This window comes from Squalius cephalus (assembly GCF_949319135.1).
Source record: "Squalius cephalus genome assembly, chromosome: 25".
Lineage (NCBI taxonomy): Eukaryota > Metazoa > Chordata > Actinopteri > Cypriniformes > Leuciscidae > Squalius > Squalius cephalus.
Genome location: NC_137146.1, coordinates 11913778 through 11938935, shown reverse-complemented (window position 1 = coordinate 11938935; position 25158 = coordinate 11913778). Strand labels below are relative to the sequence as shown.

General features: G+C 36.4%; 1 protein-coding gene across 9 annotated transcripts in view; it reads right to left on the bottom strand.

The window, feature by feature from the left end:
• The window catches only part of atp8a2 (ATPase phospholipid transporting 8A2), a 59261-nt gene extending 35780 nt beyond the window's left edge, over positions 1–23481 (bottom strand). The window contains exons 1-18 of one of the 9 annotated variants that reach the window (XM_079862545.1): positions 23262–23463; positions 22010–22053; positions 18959–19060; positions 9246–9423; positions 6004–6103; positions 5203–5301; positions 5007–5052; positions 4132–4172; positions 3793–3866; positions 3534–3603; positions 2453–2580; positions 2251–2362; positions 1367–1535; positions 1077–1204; positions 594–671; positions 417–505; positions 223–267; positions 34–109 (exon numbers count right to left, since the gene is read on the bottom strand). In XM_079862545.1, the coding sequence (XP_079718671.1) occupies positions 34–109; positions 223–267; positions 417–505; positions 594–671; positions 1077–1204; positions 1367–1535; positions 2251–2362; positions 2453–2580; positions 3534–3603; positions 3793–3866; positions 4132–4172; positions 5007–5052; positions 5203–5301; positions 6004–6103; positions 9246–9423; positions 18959–19060; positions 22010–22053; positions 23262–23359 (1677 nt within the window). In that variant the 5' untranslated portion in view covers positions 23360–23463. Of the gene's footprint in view, positions 1–33; positions 110–222; positions 268–416; positions 506–593; positions 672–1076; positions 1205–1366; positions 1536–2250; positions 2363–2452; positions 2581–3533; positions 3604–3792; positions 3867–4131; positions 4173–5006; positions 5053–5202; positions 5302–6003; positions 6104–9245; positions 9424–10305; positions 10359–10541; positions 10636–10801; positions 10894–18958; positions 19061–22009; positions 22054–23261 lie in introns of those variants that run through there. The other 8 variants (XM_079862546.1, XM_079862548.1, XM_079862547.1 and 5 more) reach the window with 8 other exon arrangements.
• Positions 23482–25158: the final 1677 nt, after the last annotated feature.

The following is a 25158-nucleotide window of genomic DNA, read 5'->3' as shown; positions in this document are numbered from 1 at the left end:
AGGTATAACAGAGGACAGCTAAAAAGCTCTTACATGGTTCTTCTCAATGTTCTGGATAAGAGCAGGATCATCAAACTCAGTAGAATTATGACTTGTAGAGGGAAGGTGACTGCAAAAAGACAGACAGAAATAAGATGTAATGGACAACATCATTTCATAATCCTCTTAGACCTGCGTAATATTTGCCAGGGTACAGGACAAATAGAATCAGCGGCATCTGACCTGAAGTCCTCCATGGATCGATCGCATTCCAGGTCTGGGAAGTGCCTGGAGACAGCGTTATAGATCAGTGGCCACTCACACAAATATAAACAAAAAGTAACAGATCAATGCACTCTAATAGAGCCAGAACGATGCAAAGCTCAAGGATAATGTGAGTGTATTGATGTACGAAAGCAAAAGAACACCACAATTACCCGTATGTAATTCCAGCTATGGTGCACTTCTTAAAGTGCATGATGTTGCAGGTGAGAGTGCCAGTCTTATCTGAAAATAGATATTTTACCTGAAAAAGAAAAAGACAGTGAATGAGGCGTATTGGAGTCAAGGTAGATTAACATTTGTAAAAGTTAACAGGAAGAGCTTCTCCTCACTTGGCCTAGTTCTTCATTCAGATTGGATGTTCGGGCCATAGCAGGAGTGTCTGTCTCGGCATAATACATCTCAACATCCTGTAAATACGCATGAAGAACAAAGCATTCATTCATAACGGTTGAAATTCTTAGGTTTCAGTGTGAATCACAGTTCTCTGCTCATGGTTTTGGTACCGTTTGAAAAATGTATTTTAACACTGAGTGATGCAAAAAATAACTCTAGAGAGGAGCATTTTGATAAATATATGCACTGTATTTCATATTCATTATATTTTTTACTTAACCTACTAGAGATGTAGTCATTATTTAGTGTATGTTTGAATAAATCTGTCATGAAAACAAGTCATTACAGTTTACTATCGTTTAAATGTTTATATTTCACCAATCCCACCATCCAAAATTTTCGGTTTCGGCCAAACATTTTCATTTCGGTGCATCACTAGTGATCAGTTGATCACAATGTGATATTTAGTCTTATTTTACCCAGTTAATGAAGAGAGCCTGTGTGAATTTGACCACTTCTAGAGTAACCAGTAGGCTGATTGGTATCAGGTTGTTATAGAGGATGATGAAGGTCAGCAGATTGTACCAGAAGTTCAGGGAGATGTCACCTGGATAGACAATGACATAAGCTTATTTTATAAACATCAGCATATGCAAAATTATCAAAACCATTTATTTAGGGCTAGTATGTGGCAATAAGTGAAAAGGTAGAATAAATATTCTAAATCCACATCTAAAATGGCAAAGTAGGTTTCACTGTGTATATTTACCTGCACGGGAAAGGTACCAGCAAGCCTTATCCGTGTGCTGTTCGTTCCATATGGCGGCCCCGATGGAGCTGACCAGCGCCATGACCAGGAGAATCCCGAACAGAACCAGGATCTGCATGTTTGTTACACGCTCCACATTAGAGCGTTTCAGTGGAGCTTTAGTGGAATTCTGCAGGATGGAAACATTATATTAATGCTCTATACACTACCGTTCAAAGGTTTCGGGGTCAGTAAAAATAAACTTTAATTCATTTTAATAATAATGAATGCAGCCTTTTGAGCATTAGAGACTTTACATATATAATGACTCCATGTTTTAATCTATACAAGTTATTAAAATAGTCAAGACTGTATCAAATATGTGTCTGATTATGATTAAACTTTACAAAAAAAGTACTGTGTCATTGTAAATGACTGCAATACCATAACACTCTAATCATTTACATTTGCATTTTTCTTCAAATAATTCTTTTTTTTCCTGTTACAAATTTTTTTAAAAGAAAACTCCATTACTCATTTGTTATATTCCCAAAAAGTTATTTCAGTATTATTTATATACTATTGCTGTATTTATTAATATTTTAGAATTTGCTATTATTTTTATATTTGTTTTCATTTAAGTTTTAGTCATTTTTATGAGCTTGTCATTTTTATTTGTTTTTTAAATATTTCTGTTTAGCTTTTAAATTTATTTCAGTTTTATTAATTTTATTCCTTCAACTTATTTTATCATTTTATTTCAGTTAGTTGCCAAGACAACATTTTTAAAATTTTGTTAGTTTTTCATCTGATTTATATTTTATTTTATTTCAGTTTTATTTCAATTAACAAAAATTACTTTAATAGCTTTAGTTAACAAATCCAGCTTTTTTGAGATCACTTACCTGCATGAGTTTAGAATCATGTCCAGTGTAGACTACAATTCCCACAACCCACTGCGTGTTCCTGAGCTGGGCGCCTCGTAACAGCACCTGGTCCGGCCCAAGTGGAACTGGGCTGTAATTCAAGCACATGGTCACTGAATGAAGTGTGTGTATGTGTGTTATATTTTAAATTCACACTATTTCAAATAGTGAATTGGCGTACTTGAGGTTGTCTAAGCGCAGTGTTCCAGTGAAGTCGTACAAGTGTCTGTTTGGCCCCTCACATTCAAGACGACCAGTCAAAGCTATCAGTTCCTCCAGAGACTGAAAGCTAGCTGTGAGTGAGAGACCCTGGAACACAAGGAACAAAAAACATGTTCAGAGCTCCAGACTAACATTTGAGAGCAATAACACCGGTGCCACAAAGTTTGTGACTTTTCCTACCTCATACTTTAATACAAAAAAAGTCAAACTTTGACAAAAAATGATTTCTTGAGGATTTGCTATTTTATAATAGTAATTTCATAATATCTAAATATAAACTCAAAAGCAAATCATGTGAAAAAAAAAAAATTAGAAAGTGGTAACCTTTTTAAATAAAAGGGTTTGTTTGCCACCAAGTGTTAGTTTTCCTACATCTTGAAACACTTTGAGTTTTACAAATGGGGACAATCTTTGAAGGATGAATTTTTTATTTATTTTGGTAACCACATTAAAAATAACATTTAAATTGAATAATATTTAGAGCTTCGAAGTGCTGGAAAGTCCTTTAAAAGTGCTTGAATTTTACTCTCAAAAGGTTGTACAAACCCTGAAATGAATAGTGTAAAAACAGCCGACTGTTTCTGCCACAATACCATGGTTACAGTTAGTGCTACTAAATCCATGGTGAATGCTGGTGATTTGTGGAGTGAAAAGCCTTCTATCACTTGTCCGTTCATGTAGTGCTTCATTGCCGTGTAGTAATGGTATCATATAATCGAGATCGCCCCGTAAATAAACCTGTTCTGAGCTCGTGCTGCGATGTCAATTCTTCGTCCGAGCTGATAAACAGTCTGTGCAGCTCAAACAAGCAGAGAGGTTTCGTTCCGCTTTTATTTCATTTGGTGTTTCTCATATGCAACAGAAATAGCAGCTCTTATCAATTGAGAAACGTGGTGGTGGCACCAGTGTGACCTCTAACTAAATTTAGTCGGACCAACAGGGAAAAAGGTTGCAAAATGCGACCATTTGGTCGCAGTATGCAGCCCTGATGTTACACTCTTAGAACACAATACAAAACACACGACTTTTATAATATGTACCTGTCGGATCTTTAGGTTGGTCTCGCCATCTAAGTTGGATGTTTCAGTATAGCACATCGCCTGAGGCTCACTGTGAGAAAAACAGCCGCAGATTATGAACTCAAAACAGCACCACACAAATATAAACACAACACACAAAAATATTTAACTGAAACATAATCCCCAAATCCCAATTACTACTTATTTTTCAGAGCTATAAAATCACACTACAGCACGACAAACTCCACGGATACACACACAAATACACTGCGGTGCTGACCTGGATGACACTATGACCATGTCAGCCGGGAGATGCTGGCCATTGGTCACCTTGACTATGTCTCCCACTGCCACCTAGTGGGCAGGTGCAGCATTGCAACAGCATGAGGAGGGAGAAAATGAGATTAAGAAATAGATCGCAGTGCTTGGAAACAAAGAAAAGAGGAGCAACAAAAATGAAGAGAAAGTAAAAAAAAAAAAAAAAACAGCAGTGAGAGGTGAACTGAAAAAAACAGGTGTTACCAAAACATAAATGAAAGCATCATTGACCGAAAGGAAGGAGATACAAAAGAAGTAGAATAAGAAAAAAAGATGCAGAAAGAGGCAAAGACAGGGTTACCTGCTTCCATATGATGGTCTGCCATGCTCCGTTACGCAGTACTAGAAAACAATGACATCATCAGAAAAATTCTCCTCATGAATATATAAACCATATATAAAATGAATATACAGGTATAGAACACAACTAGAAATTTACTTTATAAGAGGCTATATTTGCCCCTAAATGGGCTTTTTTTCTAAATAGGTATCCCATTGTGTGTTAAGTCAAATATTTTAAATAATTATGAACAATTGTGGATGCTAATTCAAAAAAAAAAAGTCTAGGGATGCACTGACATTCAAATTCTGACCAATAACAAAAGGACAATAATTATTGTCATTAATTATAGCAGATAAATAGACAATAATAAAATTCTATACGATTTCGCACAATTCAACTTTTTTTTTTAAATCGTTTAAATGCTGAAGTGATTTGGAATCACAATATTATAATGTACATTATATACAATATTATATATTAAAAATTAAAAATGATTTTGTTACATTTAACATTATTAAATTAAATGATTAAATGTGTTCTTAAAGAGCAAAGGTAAGCTAAATTTAAAAACATTTCAAGTATTAATAATGATTAATATCGTATATATTAATGGTGTTTTCAGAGCTTTAATTAAAAAACACTTCATATTAGCTGCAAGTGAATATAGATATTTGACAAATATAGGTCACTACCATGACTGCAATGATTAGCACTAAACCCATAACTTGAGAGGCCAAATATAGTATTTCAAAACATAGAAAATGTTATGTAACAAAGCCCTTCTAGCCCTCAAATTTTCTGGGGCATTTTCGTTACTTTAAGTGGCATTTTTGCTCTGAGTTGCCTTAGTTCATTTTTAACCCAATTACACAGATATGATTGCAACACTCAACCTGTTGTCTTCTTCTTGTTCACCGTATTGTCTGCTTTATGTCTTTTCTGTGAGAACACAACACGTGACATATAATCAGCATTGTTCATACATATTTTCAACTGAATTTCAAAGACAATGCACTTTATCCAGTGTTGTCAAAACAAGATCTGGACAGTTTAACGTCAATGCAGCGCTCCATTCAGCAGAATACTCACATAATCCTCAATGATCTCCTTGATCCCAGCCACTGTCAGAATAAAGATAAGGGGCACCAGCGTTGTGTAGCGACCCGTTGGGGAGACATCAGGGATTTGCTGCATTTGAAAATGTACACAAATAAACATAAAATGAGATACTTTACTCTGGTAGTACAACAACATGCTTTGGGAAAGTCCCATTTAAAAAGAAAAAGATAAGGTAAAAAAAAAACGAATCTTAATCTGTATGGCTTCACAAGATCTGGAATATAGTGTGCAAGCTGTTTGGACTGCTCTTATGATAGTTATGGTCCTTTTAGAAGTTTAAAAGCTCTAGTCATCTCCCATTGTTACGAGTACATTATCAAAATATCTTCATTTGTGTTCCACAGAAAAAGAAAAAATGTCATACAGATTTAGAATGACAGGAGGGTGACTGAGCCTTGGAAAGCACTGTATTGAGTAAACAACATGACACAAAGAAGAAACCTTTTAGCCATTTAGCCTTTTTGCTCACTCTTTTTCCATGCAATATTGGCCAATCTAGTTTGATCACGTGGCAGCGGTTATTGAGAGTGGATAGTGACTCATAGTGGATGAGAGTAAATTAGTGGACCACTTCCAAAAATGGATATAATACACAAATGGACGTGTTGGCAAATGACCGAAAAGTCATATGGTCAGCATAAGCAGTATGGTTCCTCAGATGGATATCCCTTTTGAAAGAGACCAACAAGAGCAACACATTTTTTACATTGAGGTCCTCAAAACAAAGAAGATGCAGTTCATACAGTTGTCTGAGCATCCCAAGTGTCATACCTGCATAAGAGCGATGAAGAGGAAGAAGGCATTAGCCGCTCGCCTGATCTGTTCGTACAAGAACCGTGGCAGGAAGGTAAGGATCCCGTATTTGGCCGTGCTAGAGGGAGAAAAGGGAAAATTGATGAGTTTAAAAGCAATCTATCAGCTTTAAACTATTTTAAAACATCTATATATACAACCAGGGCCATAAGAGCACAAATTTAGGATTAGCTCTACTCAGGCTTCTATTTAAAAAAAAAAAAAAGCACTCGTAAGTGTTTTGATACAAGCCAGGATCCATATGCTTTCACAAACACCTGACAGTTCATTGCTCACTGCATTAAATTTAGATAAACAATCCCAAAATAAGTGTTTGGGCTGTTAGGATGGATGTTTCTCGGCATGCCTGTCAATTATCCGTATTGATCAAACTCCTAAGTAGCTCTTGAATAGCTGATTGCGGCAGTAAATGTTTTACAGTCATTAAAATAGCTGTTAAAAATCCCTAAAAATAACCTCCGGGACTACAAATTTGCCTCCGTCCCAAGGCTGCCCATCTAAATCTAAAGAGGAGTCAGTATTTGTTTGTGTGGGTGTTTTATATCCGCATCTGGAGGCACTTATTGCGTAAATCAAATCGTAAGCATGTTTCTAAAATACAGCATGTGTTCTTGTGCTAGCGTGGTCCCCTTTGTAAACATGACACCCTTCTGGGCTCATAGGCATTGAGTTCACAGCCTAACACACCCAGCGTAACCCACACTAGGCATCAAACAGCAGCTCTGTAGCTGACCTGGAAGTACGACAGGCTATCGTTGACATCAAAGAGTGGCTGAAACCATTCATACGATCCCCTTCATTAACATTCAGCGCTCCAATCACACACACAGAAACCCAAACCGGCGTCGCCATAATGTGTAGTACCTGGGGTTACCCTAAAAGACTGATATGGATGATTGCTCTGCTGGATTTGTTGATCTGGTTACTTTGTGATTGACAGCTGACCATTTGATGCCAATGCAATGGGAAGCAGAAACCAGTTGGTAAATAAAACATGAAGATTAAGGCATAAGATAATTCTTATTAAAATTTCCACTGCTCCAGTCAGAGAGGCATTATGCTGAGAAACTGATGAGCAGAGCTCCACCTGAACTGAAATTAGCCAATGACAAAAGAGCTACGGATTTCTAGGCCCGCCTTAACGTTGTGGCAGGAACCAAAATAGAGCCTTTTAGAGCAGAATCAAATCTTTAGAATATACTGGCGGATCGATGAAGTGTGCGTGGGTGAGTGTTTTCGGGACTGAGAGGCTGATTTCGTATGAGCTTCCATATTATGGCACTAATATGAAAGTGGTCTGGGATCCAAATCTATCAGGCTTTTGTTACAAGTATTGACCTATCATTTTCAGAACACAATCATATACATAAAGATTCAAACAGTGCCATTTTGTCATCAGCAGAATTTCACTTTTCAAACGGATATAATAGCCATCAAACAGATAAAGAAACACTCAAGTCTTTAGAGGACTTGTGCACTTTGGAGACCAAAAGACTTTTTGTTCGGGAACTGCAGACGAACTCTAGCCAGGCACGGCCCGGAACATGACCTTGGTGTACTCACAGGAAATCTCTGATGGAGTACTTCACTTAATGGAAGCTATTCAGATGTCACGTTCAATGCATACTTGCATACATTTAGCATGGAATTTCCCTGAGGGAAGACCTTAACTTGATTAAAGCAGTTTTTGTAATCAATCTCATAGCATTAGAGGTTAATAAGATCATCTTTGTGTTGGACCATAAAGTGTTGGAACAGTGGTGTAGGTGGTGAGGCATTAAATACAATGCGCTTAATTAATAATTATTCAAGAATAACGGGTAAAAACAAAAAGTTGAGAGTGACTGCGAAATACAGGAAAAATGGGAGGAGTGACTGGCTGATCACACTGTCAATGGGATATTGCTTTTACTCTTTGAAGTGTGCAAATCTTTCAGAATGAGTCAAACTGGTTAAAATGGACAGGCTAATTATTAAGTAAACAAATTAATCACTCTGATACCATCCCTTCAGGTCATGACATGTCCAAAATCAAAATGAACTTGAAATTACTTGAAAACACTAAATGAACTGTGAACGAGCTGCTTTTTGAAGGGAAAAAAATTAAGGAGCATTTCAAGCCAACATCTGAGAATCTGACATCTTTAATTTTGTATAGCTTTAATTTATTTGATAATAAAAGAGGTACAAAATCTTAGTGTATTATTTGAGTTATTTTTGAAGCAACGCAAAATATCGCATTTTATTATTATTATTATTATTAATATTTTTTGTGTGTAAAAACACAAAATTGATGAGACTTAGGCTATAAGCATGATAAAAATGTTGAGCAGTATATTCACTACCGTTCAAAAGTTTGGGGTCAGTAAAAAGAAATTGTTGTTGAAAGAAATTAGGCTAATACTTTTATTCAGCTATGACGCATCAAATTGATCTAAAGTGACAGTAAAGACTTGTTACTTGATTTCAAATAAATGCTGTTCTTTTGAACTTTTTATTCATCAAGGAATCTTGAAAAACAAATATGCATCACGGTTTCCACAAACCTAATATGCACAACCTTTTTCAACATTGATAATAATAAGGAATGTTTCTTAAGCAGCAAATCAGCGTATTAGAATGATTTCTAAAGGATCGTGTGACACTGAAGACTGGAGTAATGATGCTGAAAATCCAGCTTTGCCATCACAGGAATAAATTACATTTTAAAACATATTCAAATAGAAAATAGTTATTTATAACTTGTAATAATACGTCACAATTTTGCTATTTTACTGTATTATTATTTATTATTTTTTCAAATAAAGGGAGCGTTGGTGAGCATAAGATACTTCTTTCAAAAACATTACTGACCCCAAACGTTTTAACATTAGTGCAAATAAACAAAATAAGCAAAAATATAGTAGTATTGTTTTCTTGTTGATAGTGCAAGTTAAAACGCTGATCCTTTGCATTTATATTAGCCTAACAACAAAGAGGAGAGTCTGCCTTAGAGAACTGCAACAAAGATAGTATCTTTAACATTCTTTTAAAACTGCAAATTTACAGTCACAAAAATACCACAATAACGGATACTTGATCATGTTCAGTTTAAACAAAGAATAGCCTACACTAAGAGCTCAATAAAACAAGCTAGAATAAATTCAAACTGCAATGAAACATTTTCCTGTTCGGTACAATAAAGACTTAAATGAACTCACCTGACATGGTTGTCACAGAATTTGGTGGTTTGGGCTCGGTTGAGCAGAACGATCCGCGCTGTGGCATCTATCGGGTCCGCCTGTGATGTGGTTCCGGACATCTCATCCTCTGCCTTGCGGTAGCCGGCGGCCGAGCACGCGGGTCCTGCACCGTTCGAGTGATGGGAGAGAGGCGAGGCTAACGTGAGTGTGCGTGGAAGACGACAGGAGGAAGAACAGACATAGAAATGTATGTAGTTTACAGTTCAGTGCGCTGGCCACTAAACACTACTACTGTGTGCTGATGCAAGCCGCCCCTGGTGTCAATGACGTTTCCCTCTGTGCAACGCCCTCCCCGTCTCTTTCATTTTCCCCCCATCCTCCTCCTCATCATCATCGTCCTCATCATCATCATCCACGAGCAAAAGCTCCGTCACCAATACAGCAATACGCGCGACGCCCACGGGACCCCCTGTATAGAATGTGCTGATGGGCGCACAATGGCGCAGCAAACACCTTTGTAGGAAACCTTGAGCATTTGTTTATCTTTATAAAAGCCTCTTTATTCCGTGGAAACACCTGTTTATTCACGATGCGCTGAAACGAAAAGCAACGAGACAATGTCTGTGTCTCAAAACCTAGCAAGCTGCCTACCTAGACAGCATTTTAGTCACCATACGCGCCTGATTCGAACATTTATAATACTATGTCGGAGAGTCATAACGCGTACATCTTTCCCATTATAAAGCGTTGCGTAGCCGTTTTTTGTTTTGTTTTTGTTTTGTTCTGACGGTCTGCAGAGCTACTCTAACAACTTCATTTTCGCAGTCCGAATAAAATAAAAATGATTTTACAAGTAAAATATAATTAAACTTGCGTTAAATCACAGTCATAATATTTTAATATAATAATTATATTTATAATAATAATAATTTATATAAAATAATATTTAATTTCTAAACGTGTATATTAAATAATACTTCATTTTAAAATAAATTAAATGAAATAAAATGAAATGAAAAATAATATAAATGAATCGCTAAAAATAATGTTATTTATTCAGGAGTAGCCTCGAGCTTACAACTGATTGGTCCGTGAGGTAAGCGTTATGCGATGACGTACGGCTTCGATGCGTCCAGAGTAGAAGCGATTGCGGCGCGTCGCGTGGGGTTGTTCTTGTTTGAGACGCAACCACAGCGATTCCCTCTCAAATGTTGCAGCATCACAGACCACTGCCAAATGATTATTTCCCGCACCTAATAAATAATGTACGCTCGGTAAATAACAACTCTGTCTGGATGTGACAGGAGAGTTTACCCAGCTGCTGCATGATCGAAAGCGGGCGTGGAGAGATGGACTACTCGCGTCACTTCTCCCATTCCAGTCAGCCTCTCTAATAGACAAGCCCCAAACCCTCTCCCACCGTGTCATTTGGGTCAATCTGTAGACGTTTTTATAAGGCTCCACTCCGTTGTGTCTTTGCAGTGACAGAAGATGGTTTCCCTCCAGACAGCGCGGTTTCTCTGTCCGCTTCTAACTACAGCACTACCCGCAGTCAGACAACACAAAAACCTTACATTTAAAGGCGCAGGCACTGCTCGTGCTCGGGAGTCACACCGGTGTCCACAATATGGATCGAAAGGCACTAAACGTGCTTACTTTTACTTCCTGTTCGTTTGCTCCTCCTTGTAATGATGGAAATTTTACCTGAAGGCACAAATATGCTACGTTGTTTCTCAAAGGGTTCGTGTTTGAAGGTCAAATTGTCAATATTCATAGCAGTAGGCCTAATAGGAAAATGTAAAAGGTTAAGACAGCTTACAAAGATTAAACCAAACGTGGATAGGGGAACATAAAAGGTTTAAGAATACATCATTAAAAACATATGCACCACTGATCTGAATATTGTGGGATTTATGGATTATTAACATGCACTAGGCCACATATTATATTATTGTTAACCAAAAGATTTTGCCCTAATACACCATAAAGTCTCAAAAGGTTTGACTTACAGATTTTGACATCAACAAAATAATTATATTAGCCTATTTTTTAAAAAAAATAAACGTATTAGTTTTGTGATAACTGTGTGTTGTGTTTTTATTATTTGCATAAGACAGTTGTCACAGCAAATGTGGATAAGGGAACAAATGAAAAAGTTAAAGAATATAATTAGACAATTTCACATATCTTATATAGAAAGAGATTGAAGCAAAGTTGGAAGTAACAATATTTCCTGTTAAAATGTCAAATTTATAATGCATGTAAATTCTCATGGTAAAGGTAAGGAAGTACAATAGAAGACATTACAAAATTATATTTATATTAGTGCTGTCAAATCGATTAATCGCATCTAACAAAAGTTTGTGTTTATATAATAGATGTGTGTGAGTGTGACATATATTATATAAACAAACTTTTATGTTAGATGCGATTATTCGCGATTAATCGATTTGACAGCAGTATATATTTTATGAGGCTCCACTCTGTCTTTGCAGTGACTGAATATGGTTTCCCTTCAGAAAAAAACGAAAACAAATAATAATAATAAATAAATAATTTTATATATATATATATATATATATATATATATATATATATATATATATATATATATATATATATATATATATATATATATATATATATATATATATATATATATATATTTGATCTTTTATGTATTTGCTGCTAATTTGCTTGCAAGTAAACAGTATATGAATGTTGCGTGAGACTTTTTCCCCCATCTTGAACCATATCTAACCCTTTATCTGCAAGTCAATCTTGCAAAACCATAAACCACAAAAATCAGCAAAAACATACCCACATGAACATGCTGGGCTGTATCTCCATCAGATCTTTTTGCTTTCTGTAATATGCATAGTTCTCTTGCTTGTAAATGCATGATCTTAAGTTACGAGGTGCAGGTTGTAAATATAGCACCCATCTCTTTAGTGTCAAAGCCCAGCTTGACCACTGATAACTATCTTGTCACTAACTGAGAATTGTGTGAACTTATACTTATGTGCCGTGTTGTGTATTTTAGTGCAGAAGACACTAGACCTTAAAAGTGTTTTTAAGGAGTCAAAGATTATGTCTAATGTCTCTTTCAAGGTGACTTCAGACTTAATTGCAGTAGTGGGTATAGTTTAAACTACAGTGGCTCTCAACTGGTTCTACTTCAGGATTCAGATTTTACATTGGACATCAAATACCATTATCATACAAAATGTATAAATATATAAAAAATATGCTAAAAATCAAACATAAGACATTAATATTACAATTATTAAAATGAATCGCATAGATCCAATAATATTCAGTATTATTAACATGACACTGCAATATTGTATTATTATTAGCCATAAGATTTTGCACTAAATAAAGTTTGCCACATATTTAAGGTTCAAAATAAATAAGCCTTTTATTAATTTGTATTTTTTAAATTAATAAGAATATAAATTTTGCTATCCTAACTAGAATGCACAATTATACACTCTAAAGGCCCATTCACACCAAAAAAAAAAACTACCTATATTAGCGTCCACACCAATGGACGATGGCATTCTGTTTATTATAAGCGCATGCTGCAGTTACATTGTCTGCCACTTTAAATGCTCAAGCTCTTTAAAGACTTTAAATTTGATTTTAAGAACTATATCATTATTGTTATAGTTATCAAATGGTCCTTTAAAAGAAAAGGTTTATATAGAACCTTAAAGGGTTTTGTCAGGCGCTTTATCAAGAACCTTTTAGGGGTTCCCATCATAAGATCATTTTATGGATTTCGTTTTAATTAATTAATTTTGTTATAATTATTTATTTTGATTTGATTTTAAGAATTAAACAGCTTGTAAACACTTTATCACTAAAATAAAATGAAAGTGTCATGCAGTCATTTAAGACATTTCTCCTTATAGAACAGCTTTTAAAATTGGTTCTTTAAAATTGAGTCAAGAACCAAGGAACCCCAATGAACCTTTTTTTCTAAGAGTGCTATTTTATTATTTGCATTTAGCATTATATTTTCCCTTGTGTGACCCACCAGTTGAGAACCACTGCTTTAAACATTTCCAGATAAAGAGATCAAAGCAACCCCGACCATAGACGTTCCTAGGACGTACTCTAAACTAGGGCCAAAGAATCAGGATTGACACACTTTTCATCATGCATCACATCTCCCGCTCTGAATGATCACTCTCTTCCTCTCACACTTTCATTTTCTCTTTCCTCTATACTTATTCTTCCAATCCCAAACTCAGCCATTCAATCTTAAAGATCGATACAAGACCCGTGAGATGTGGCTTAAAAGTTTATTCAGCGACAGATGAAAGCTTCAGTTACTCACTAATGGCCAGACCGGCAGACACTTTGTACCTGATAAACATCACAGAACCATAGAATCAGCAACACACTGGTAAATTATGTGCAGTACATAGACACATAACGGTTTCATAAAGGACACGCAGGCCCTGGTTAAGATTATCAACAAGTACTCAATTCACAAGTTTCCCAACATGTGCTGATAAAACTGGGAAGCTAAGAGCTGCGCTGACTTTTGCCCTCAGATAAAGACCAAGAAAGAAACAATATTGTTCCGTTTTCGTGCGACTAAATCACACCCAAACCCTGTCAACAATTGATGAAGAAAAGTATGGCACAACATTTCAGCTCAAAACATGATTGAACACTTGATTTCCAAATATAAAAAAAGATATCCTTACAAAAACGCAAGCATATTTTAATTTCTTTCTGCATCTGCGAGACGCAATATTCCTTTAATTTATTTATATATATATATATATATATATATATATATATATATATATATATATATATATATATATATATATATATATATATATATATCACTGAGTTTGACCCTAGGCCCAGCGTGGGGTGAGTGTGGAGATTTGGCCATCCGCCAGGTTTTCACCACTAAAAAGCAGCATGCTTTTAAATTATGAATAGCCCTGGGTTGCATTATTCATCCCAATGCCTTTGTAACCGTGCTCACTTTACCCAACGCATTCTCTTATACCTGCATGCATTCATTCAGCGGGCCTCTCTTATTCCATGCAATATCACTGCACATCTCTCCGTCTGTATTATACTACTCTGATTAGTCAGACTTTGGTCGTGCTGTTCAAATGGGTGTCAAATTCCTCTATTGTCTAGAATTTACTGCTACGGCAACACAATGGCAGTGGAATGGGTTCAAGAGGACAGTGAACCAGCAAATCTTTATAGTGGTACAGAGGTCATTCAGACAACCAAACAAAATCCAAAGAAAGAAAATATGACATGCTCAACGAGGCTCTTCATTTGCAAACTGCATAAAGCTTGTCTTCCACTAATGGGCGAGTTATTTATTCAATCCTATGGCAAGTATTTAAACATATCAATGCTGATACCTCTAATAAATGTAAAGTTTTTGTGATTTCTGAGGGTAAAGTAAAAATTAATAAATGTGATTTTTGACTGAATATTAAAGGAGAACTCCGGTCAATTTTAACATTGAGCTCATTTTTTTGTCAATTTGGAGTGCTGTCAATACAGAGAACAACGGCAAAAATCGGTGTTGCCTACACCGAGTTATCCTCTTTTTAAAATTTGCACCCTGTTGACTTCAATGGGGCAAGTACTAAACCTGCTTTTAGCCTCTTAACATCCTTGATGTGTCATTACAAGTGCACAGGTCATGTGAATGATTCCTTCAGAGTGAACACAAGTGAAAGAAAGAAGTGATGTGAAAGAAATGGATAAAAATGATGTTATTTAAGCCAGCGCAAATACCTGTATTTACATCCTGTTTTCGGTTGAAGTCCAAAGTAGTCGATTGTTGAGTTCACACGCGTGATTATAGGTAACTAAACCTATGCGCGTGAACTCGACAATCGACTACTTTGGACTTCAACCCAAAACAGGATGTAAATACAGGTATTTGCGCTGGCTTAAATAACATCATTTTTATTCATATCTTTCACATCTACTGCAGTCAGATTGACCCGCGTTCACTCCGAAGGAATCACTCACATGACCTGTGCACTTGTAATGACACATCAAGGATGTTAAGAGGCTAAAAGCAGGTTTAAATATTGCCCCATTGAAGTCAACAGGGTGCAAATTTTAAAAAGAGGATAACACGGTGTAGGCAACACCGATTTTTGTTGTTGTTCTCTATATTGACAGCACTCCAAATTGACAAAAAAATTAGCTCAATGTTAAAATTGACCGGAGTTCTCCTTTAACAAAGGCACCCTCATGTCGTTCCTACAACAAAATTGTCTTTCTTTCATGGAAAAACGTGAATAGCAAGCATTGCTGTCTCTGTTTGTCCTCGGTCATTATCAAATTGGTGACAAATCTGTCCTTTGACTTTTCAATTATGAAAAAGATTTCATAGAGACTTTAAATATATAAAAGGCATAATGTTATGTTTATTAAATACTACGCAATTGACTTTTTATTTAAGTATATTAAGTGTTTGTATGTATGGATCATTTTGCTTAAAGCTTAAAATACGTAATTAAGAATATAACTTAAAATGCTTGTACCTCGATTTTTTTTTTTTTTTTTTTTCTGTTCTCAATGTTAAAACTTAAAAAGTTGTAAAACTCCAAGATCAAAGTTCACAGTAAGAAGAGGTTCCTCAAATCAGTTCATTAAAATGTTATTGGTTTTACATTGTTTAATGTTTGTGTGAAAGATTTTCATAGAAAAAAATTATGAAATATTGATTATATTTTTATGCAAATAATACATTTATTATAGTCTGATTAGAAGTATTTTGACACCATCTTAGAACATTTTTTTTTTTATTACATTTACTTAATGTGTGAAATAAAATGAATAAAATTCAGGCTGTCCTTATTAATAGCAATAATGTCAATGTCAATCTTAATAAATACTTACCATCAACTTTTATGGGAGAAAAATGAACTGAACTGAATTCAAAACCAGTATTTTTGGAAAATCAACTAAATTTGAAACATTTTTTGGAGAATGACCCTATGACTTGTGCTTTTCAGCGTTCTGCTCATGTGGAGATAAGCTACACTATCTGCTATAAGTTCTTTTTCCCTTTAAACCTAATGATGCATATTAAATGTCATGCTAGTTAAATAATTAAAGCATTCTAATAAACCACTGAGGATCGATTTTATGTGGATCTATCCTAAATGTGGCATCGGTGTCAGAAGTATCAATATTTCAGGACCGATCCGCCCATCCCTTGTTCCCACATGCTCACGTGTGGCCGCTCCACCAGAAATCCAGAAACCCTTTACCTACAGAGCCCCTCCTAGACCTGTTGCGCCCTCGGCGTGGCATGTTGGTCCCGTAGCCAAGGTGACCCACAGGTCCTGGTGGCCCCCAAGGGGAACGGGGGATGTGCTCGAAGCCTGGGTCGCTATGCCGATGGAAAAGGGTGAATGAGGAACGAAAGCCTCTTACAGGCACAGTGACCAGGGAAGGTAATCCTCTTTCTGTCAGCTCTGCAACTTCACCTGTATCTAATCCTGACCGGGGTTTATCCCAGAGCGCAGGTGAGATTGTTCACTTACACCACCAGGCACGTCAGCCACCCGTAACCTCATGCACAAGCCATGCAAGCGTCACAGTCTGACCCCTGGCTTACTAACTAGCATCAACACCAAAAGGACTGTTATTTCGGTAATGCATTGCATGCATTTTGGTGCATCCCTTGACGCATACCATGTCTGTGTGGGGTCATTCATACAGTTTGGTGGATTTTATGTCCTCATGAAACAATACATATTTTACCTAAAATGCTGATCAACTTTTCATGCCACATGGTTTTCCATGCATAGAATGATTAGTACCGAAGAATAATTATATATAAAAAAAAAAAACTCAACTTCACTTTGAAATCAAGGTTACATGAATATTTTTAAACTAGCAATTTTGAGCATTAGTGTGCAAATTCTTTGACATAAAAAACATCATTGTTGTGATACATACATTTTAAAGGTGTAAAATCAATCCAGTACACCCTGTTATAGTGCTACTTGCCCTTTAAAATCTTAAGCACATACGCTAAATCACATGACTTACTAGAAGAGACATCATTTCCTTGGAGGGAAAGCAACTCTATCAACAAAGGCTGCACCTGAAATCGTATACCTTCCCCAAAACAGTATGTGACAAAATAATGTCTGAATTCACAATACTCATAAAAGAGCATATGCAAAAAGTACCCGGATAACCTACTTCTTTTGAGATCCCATGAGGCCACAGGAGAGGATTTGGACAGGAGCCGACATAAAAAATCATGGCTATAGGGAAAAGTTTTGTACTCTCAGGTATAAGAGTGTTGAATTCACAGAATGCCTAATTTATTTACTGTAAATGTTTTTTTTGGTTTGTTTTTTTTGCAATATGTAATTATGTGTACAAAATTCTGTGGTATGTGCATGTTATGCATCTTGAATGTTGCTCCTGGAACAGTTCATGAAAACAAATTTCCTCTATCGAGGACAATAAAGAATGAATCTGAATCTGATTTGTCAATGGCAGAGAAGCGACATAACTGACGCTGGTAGGTCACATGATAATGACAACATGGCGAATGTAGTACGTCCAGATTACATTCATACTACACACATTCATACTATATAGAACATACTTTTTAGCGGTCATGAAGTAATTACTTGTTCAAAATAAGTACCTACTCAAGAGAGTATGTGATTTCGGATGCAGCCAAAGTCTTAGCAAAGACTTTAGATATACAAAGACGGTGCTCTCATATTACTAAGCCCTGCCTTCTAAATAAAAGAATTGGTCAATTCTTTGCCTCACTGCAGCGGCCTTTAGAAGCTCCAGATGTGCTTATGAATGCACAAGCGCATTGGCTGGTCCAGCCTGAGAAAATGTGTTGGGTGTTTTTTGTCATGATTTGAACATTTAGAAACCAAATTTATGAGATGGTTGTTGTCAGATTTCATTGGTGATTTCAAATATGAAATTTAATCATAAGCTTGGTGAATAGCTTTGGAGAATTTGATGTTTCCCCATTCAAAGAGACAGGAGCTGTACTTGCATTAATGAAATAGCTGCCCGTGAGGCGTTTCAAAGATGGCCGCCGAGTTAATAGACTTGCCTTAAATGGGCTTTGGTTGAACGCACTTTATAATACGCACTGTGCTTATAGTGCTTAGGAAAGCCTAAGTCACAAAAATGTCTCTACCTCATTTTTAGAATACTTATCTAAAAGCATAAAACATAACATGTCCTCCACCCTGTTGTGTCAATTTATACTGGACATAAAAAAAATTTATTTTTCAAATTGATTTTATGTGTCTATTAAAATGCTTCCTAAATGTGAATCTTCTGCTAGCATATCTTTCCAAGCTAGTAATGGGCTTCATTATAACTTAAATGTTCACAAATTTCCTAGACCACATATGAAATATTTGGTCAGAATTATTAGGTTATAGCCTGGCTTGACCAGTGTGTTTTTCTAAGACAGACGTTTTCTCCTCTATGATTAAACTAATAAAAGAATAATTGAATTATTAAAAAGTTTTTAACAAACCTGCTCAGTCCAAAATTCACCAAACTGTAGGAATGACCCTGTGCATGAAAGAGTGCAGAGAACATTAGCTGTATCAGTCTATCCATGCAGTGTGGGCTGAAGGAAGGGGTGGTTTCATGCTCCTGTGAGGCTCCAAGCAGTAGCGAGAGGCAGCAGCCCGATTGGGCAGGGCACTCACTTTTCTCAAACCTGTCTGCCAGATGGGAGCACATGTTGGATCCCACGGGCTGGTCCTGCCGGAGGGGGGAGTCCTGGCTAAGAGGGGTCAACACTAACTGTTCTGGAGGAGCCCAACAAGAGTTGCCATAAGAAAGAAACAACACAAGATATCAAGTCAGTAAGACCATAGAGCAAAACACTCTTAAAAATGAGCTTTTGGAGATCAGAAATGGTGTTCGGTACAAGCCATACTATGCAAAAGAAAGCTTTCTTAATAGAAATAGCTTTTTGTAGCGTAAAGGAACTTTCGGCATGTCAAATGTCTTGTAATCTTGTTGGTTACATATAAAAAGGCTGTTGGATAAAATATATTATCTTTACCATGCTGGCTTCCATTTGCCTCCTTTAAGATATATATTAATATTTACCAATAATATTCCTCATTAGACAACACAAAACAAGTAAATTTTCTCTCTCTCTAACGGTCACTCTTTCATTGTGTTTGGTTCTCATTTTAGGACTTGTAGTTTACATCCTGTTTCTTTTGTCCTTCCCGCCATCATTGGTTTCCATGGTTATTCATTAATTAGCTCACCTGTTTGTATTCAGATTGTTATCGTGTGTGTATTTATACTCTTCAGTTCCTTTTGTTCATTGGTCTGGTGTTGACTGAGTTTTAATACTCACTGTTACTTTGCTTTATCGTGCCGGGATATCTGCTTTTTGTTTATTCTGATGAAAGTATTACCTTATTCGTACTTTCATCCTCATCTTCCTCTTAGGACTCTACACGTTACACTAACATGATAAACCACCGGATACACGAAATAAAAGGGCACAGCTTCATTAAATATGTGCCGACTTCCCCTTTCAGTTCAATTTGTTGGACATAATATTCAAGAAATAGACTAAAAGTGTATGGCTACTGTGGTGCCTAATGCGACAAAGTATTATTCAAACTGGATTTATTATTATGTGGGTGAGCAGACTTGCTAAGGTTAATTAAATTAATTAAACAATTAGAAAATGTAAGGTTAAATAGTAAGTTGACTTAATATTTGTAATTTTTCTGTACATATTTGCACAAAATCTATATGACGTAGATGGTTACACACAAGCTATACTATCAAAATAAAGGCATGGATAGGAATGTTATACTAATGGAGAGCTAAATGTTTAGAGCTTAAAGCAATGAATGATATTTGACATTTGCAATCATATTTTAATGTAGTTCTATACCTTTAATTCTTTTAAAACAAGAAGAATCGTTTGACTAAGCATTCTTGTGTATAGAGTCTTGATCTGAATTCTAATTCGGACTTGTGATGCAGCCGGAATCATAATGACACCATGTTCGTTCGTTGGCCAAGAGAAGAACTGCCCCCCCCCCTACATTCTCCATTCTGTCACTAAACTAACATTTACATATGTTTTTTTTTACTTTATTTTTTTAAATTGTATGAATTATATTTTTATTTACTTGCATCATGAAGAACGCTGTGTTTATTTCATATAAAGTTTTATAATTTGATGTAAATGGTGTAAATAAAAACGCTGTCATCTGCATTCAGTCCGTTTAATATGATATATTATATAAATATGTATTTAATGTTAAAATATATAAAGAAATCATCTTACTTTTCCGCTCTATAATTTAAGCATTTAATTAAAGTAACCCAGCAATCAGTCTCCTACCTCTGGAATGGACCATGAGCGACACGTTTACAGATGCTGCCCTCATGTGGCCTTTAAACTGATGCACCGAAACAGTGAACGTGATTTTACCAAGTACCATATGTTCCTGGATCAACATTTTTGTTGATCCTGGAACAACTTTCCAATCAACCAATCAGATCTGAGGGACACGTTTACAGTTTATGTCAAGTTTAGGCTTAGAACCAGGGTGAGGTGCTTCAACATCAGTGTTATTCACCTATCATTTCCCTCTGATTTTAGGGATAAGTTATAGGTTTAGGGGTGGGGATAGGGTAAGGACTAAATTTTGGGACAGGAATGTTATTCCAGAATCAACAAAATATGTTGATCCAGGAACATGTCTTACTTGGCAAAAATCACGGTGACCGGCCGCACAGAAACACTGCAGTCACTAAAACCATTAATAGAGTATTTTCATTTGTCAAATGACTAAAAAGTTTTTAAAAGAACTTCAGATGACGCAAACTCTGAATCAACATGCACCAATGCTACAATTTTCTATATGTCATAATCATTTGTTAACAAACAAGTGTTCTTTACTTCAATGAGCTCATTGTTTCTGCCTTAAATCATTACATTGTTTAAATTAGTACATTTTTAGCTAACTGTGATTTGTATATGTACATTTCTGAAATACATAACTTAGACAGTTACCTCAGATAACAGATCACTCTAAATTGTACTGTGGACTCATGCAGTTTCTGTAAAGCTGCTTTGAAACCATGTGTATTGTGAAAAGCGCTATACAAAAAAAAATGTGAATTGAAATGTGAACACTATGCACTTGATTGGACAAGCATGTTTTTTTGCTGATATAGTTTTCAATTGTCCCATGTCCCAACTCATACATAAACTGAGCATATGGAGAGCAAAGTCGACAGAAAACAGCTGTCAGTCATCTGTTGAGATGAGCAGAACTAAGTGGATTACTGACCTTTCTACTTACAATTACAGCAAACGGCTTTCTTGTATGAATGGCTTCTGAAAGATAATTCTTCAAGGCATATAAAACAGATTAAAGATTTCCAGAAAAAGCCCAAATGCAACTTTAAACTCAATCTAACTGATAAGACAACCCAGAGTCACACGTGCGTTTCACAGAATTGAAAATTAGGTTACCAACAGTACGTCCCCGGCCCTGCATGTTAATTCTGGAACGTGCTGGGTTAGAGCAGGGCAGGCCAAACAAACGCTCTGAACAAACGTTCAGTGTATTCCACAATGCATATGTGTCAGTCAGTCAAAAAGACGGCGTCATCACCCCACAAAGCTCTGCCGAATAAACACATGCTGCCAAAACACTCTGCAATCTCTCAAGTCTGCCACCAACATTCAAATCTCAAGAGCAATGTACTTGCGATGGACTCTTGGCCACTGTTCGGTGCAGTAAATTGACGTCTGGAGAATGATATATAAGCTTTTACTTAGATTTGTAATAATACTAATTGTCTCAATGGCTCATTTTCATTCAGAACAGACTGCAATGTTGCAGTCTTTTGATTTTAACCTTGCACTGCACGTATTTAGAAAGTAATGCTCTCTTGCATAAAATGTTCTTGCTAAAATAAAAAACTAATTTTTACTGATAACAATGCAATCTTTTTATTTCAACTCTATTTTGCAAGCATTTTTAAAGCAATGCATTCTTGCATCAAAAGGACCTCATTGCTAAAATCAAAAATATTATTTTACAAATAATAATCAGGATGTTTTTTGCTTGGAAAAAAGTCTACATTATTATATTATAACTTCTTTGTAATTGTGCATTTTTTAATACTATTCAAGACTTTTCAGAGTTTAAACTCAATATTAATTATATCAATTCAAAGGGATCTTAGTGATTTTGTTGGTCGGTTTTTTTTTTACAGTGCATAATTAAAAGAAATGTTAAAAATGCTTTTATTTACTTGAAGATTTGTACTGAAATTGAGTGACAAAATTGCTAGTGTCAGAATACTTCAAATAATAGATATAATATTTAAAGATAAACCTTAACTATACAGTCTGTACCTGCTATATGACAGTATCTAATATAAATAATATTTCACTTAAATGTAAAGTAATTCATAAAAAGGTAAATAGGCCTACTTTACTCGGGCACACATGACCTCAACAGGTGAGGTAGACCTGTCTATGAGCTTACAAAGTTAGAGCGCTTTAAACAGTCACGTGATGAGCTAAATATGAGCTAAATAACCACTAATACAGGAGTTTCTCTCTCAAAGGTCTATGCAGATCTGGATAAGATTAATTGTAACCGCATCACAGTTTATCTCTGAAGAACAGTTGACCCTACTCATCTCCGCCAACTGGAAGGAAACAGAACCTGGTAACCCATCTGTTTACACAGCGAAAATGACAGGTCACCTGCAAGAGAGCGTCACCAACCGGGACAGGTGGAAGATAACTGATGCTGGACGCTCACAACATGACCTTCCTTTTCTAATATATAATTAATAGTGTGTATAAAGTCTACAATAACGAATAATTTACACATAAAGTAACATCCGAATATCCAATGGTAGGCTACAACAACATAGCACCGAAGAAAACACACGCGTAAACAGTTCCAATATACGTCGCCCATGTCGGCAGATTATGCTTACCTCCCTCGCTGTGGATCTTCTTCGACCGTCTGTTGAAATACATTCTGCACGCATGTGTGGAGCTTCCAGCAGCGGGAGCGAGATGATGGCATTCGCATACTCACGCCTCAGCGGGTGTGTGCGGGACCGAGGCGCAGGGATGCGGTGTTTGATGGAAGTAACATAGCTCCTGATGATGGGTCACCCTCAGCCGCGCGCACTGTGCCGGGCACGCGCTCCTGCCATCCTGCTGATCCGTCCCAAATGCACAGGCGAATCCGCGCGCGCTCCGTCATCAGATCCCGCCTGGACACTTTAAGCTGTCCATTTGGCCCTTATATGGTCTGGTCTTCAACAGTCTTATTCAACTACTAATATATGTAAATTATCGTTTATATTAATATTCAACGTTGGAGTATTTTATTTGGTTTACTTTACCCTGATTTAATAATTAGCCATTTTTACCTTTGGCACCACATTGCTTAAAGGTGGCCTTATGGATTCATATTTAATTATATATGTTTTAATATATATTTCTGCCTTACAATATGCTCACCAAGGCTGCTTTTATTTGATGAAAAACCAAACTGTTGTAGTTTTCTGTTTTAATATAATTCCAAATGTAATTTATTCCTGTGATGGCAAAGCTGATTTTCATCAGTAAACCAAATAAAATATTCTAAAGTTGAATATTAATATAAACAACAGTTTGTCTTTGAATGAGACTGTTGAAGAAAATCAACTATTATAGGCTTCACTTCAGTTATAAAAATAAAATACTCTAAAGTTGAATATTAATATAAATGTAAACATTTTATTTTAACATGACAATTTAAATACCTAAAGGATTATTAGGAACACCTGTTCAATTTCTCATTAATGCAATTATCTAATCAACCAATCACATGGCAGTTGCTTCAATGCATTTAGGGGTGTGGTCCTGGTGAAGACAATCTCCTGAACTCCAAACTGAATGTCAGAATGGGAAAGAAAGGTGATTTAAGCAATTTTGAGCGTGGCATGGTTGTTGGTGCCAGACGGGCCGGTCTGAGTATTTCACAATCTGCTCAGTTACTTGGATTTTCACGCACAACCATTTCTAGGGTTTACAAAGAATGGTGTGAAAAGGGAAAAACATCCAGTATGCGCCAGTTCTGTGGGCGAAAATGCCTTGTTGATGCTAGAGGTCAGAGGAGAATGGGCCGACTGATTCAAGCTGATAGAAGAGCAACTTTGACTGAAATAACCACTCGTTACAACCGAGGTATGCAGCAAAGCTTTTGTGAAGCCACAACACGCACAACCTTGAGGCGGATGGGCTACAACAGCAGAAGACCCCACCGGGTACCACTCATCTCCACTACAAATAGGAAAAAGAGGCTACAATTTGCACGAGCTCACCAAAATTGGACAGTTGAAGTCTGGAAAAATGTTGCCTGGTCTGATGAGTCTGGATTTCTGTTGAGACATTCAGATGGTAGAGTCAGAATTTGGCGTAAACAGAATGAGAACATGGATCCATCATGCCTTGTTACCACTGTGCAGGCTGGTGGTGGTGTAATGGTGTGGGGGATGTTTCCTTGGCATACTTTAGGCCCCTTAGTGCCAATTGGGCATCGTTTAAATGCCACGGCCTACCTGAGCATTGTTTCTGACCATGTCCATCCCTTTATGACCACCATGTACCCATCCTCTGATGGCTACTTCCAGCAGGATAATGCACCATGTCACAAAGCTCAAATCATTTCAAATTGGTTTCTTGAACATGACAATGAGTTCACTGTACTAAAATGGCCCCCACAGTCACCAGATCTCAACCCAATAGAGCATCTTTGGGATGTGGTGGAATGGGAGCTTCGTGCCCTGGATGTGCATCCCACAAATCTCCATCAACTGCAAGATGCTATCCTATCAATAT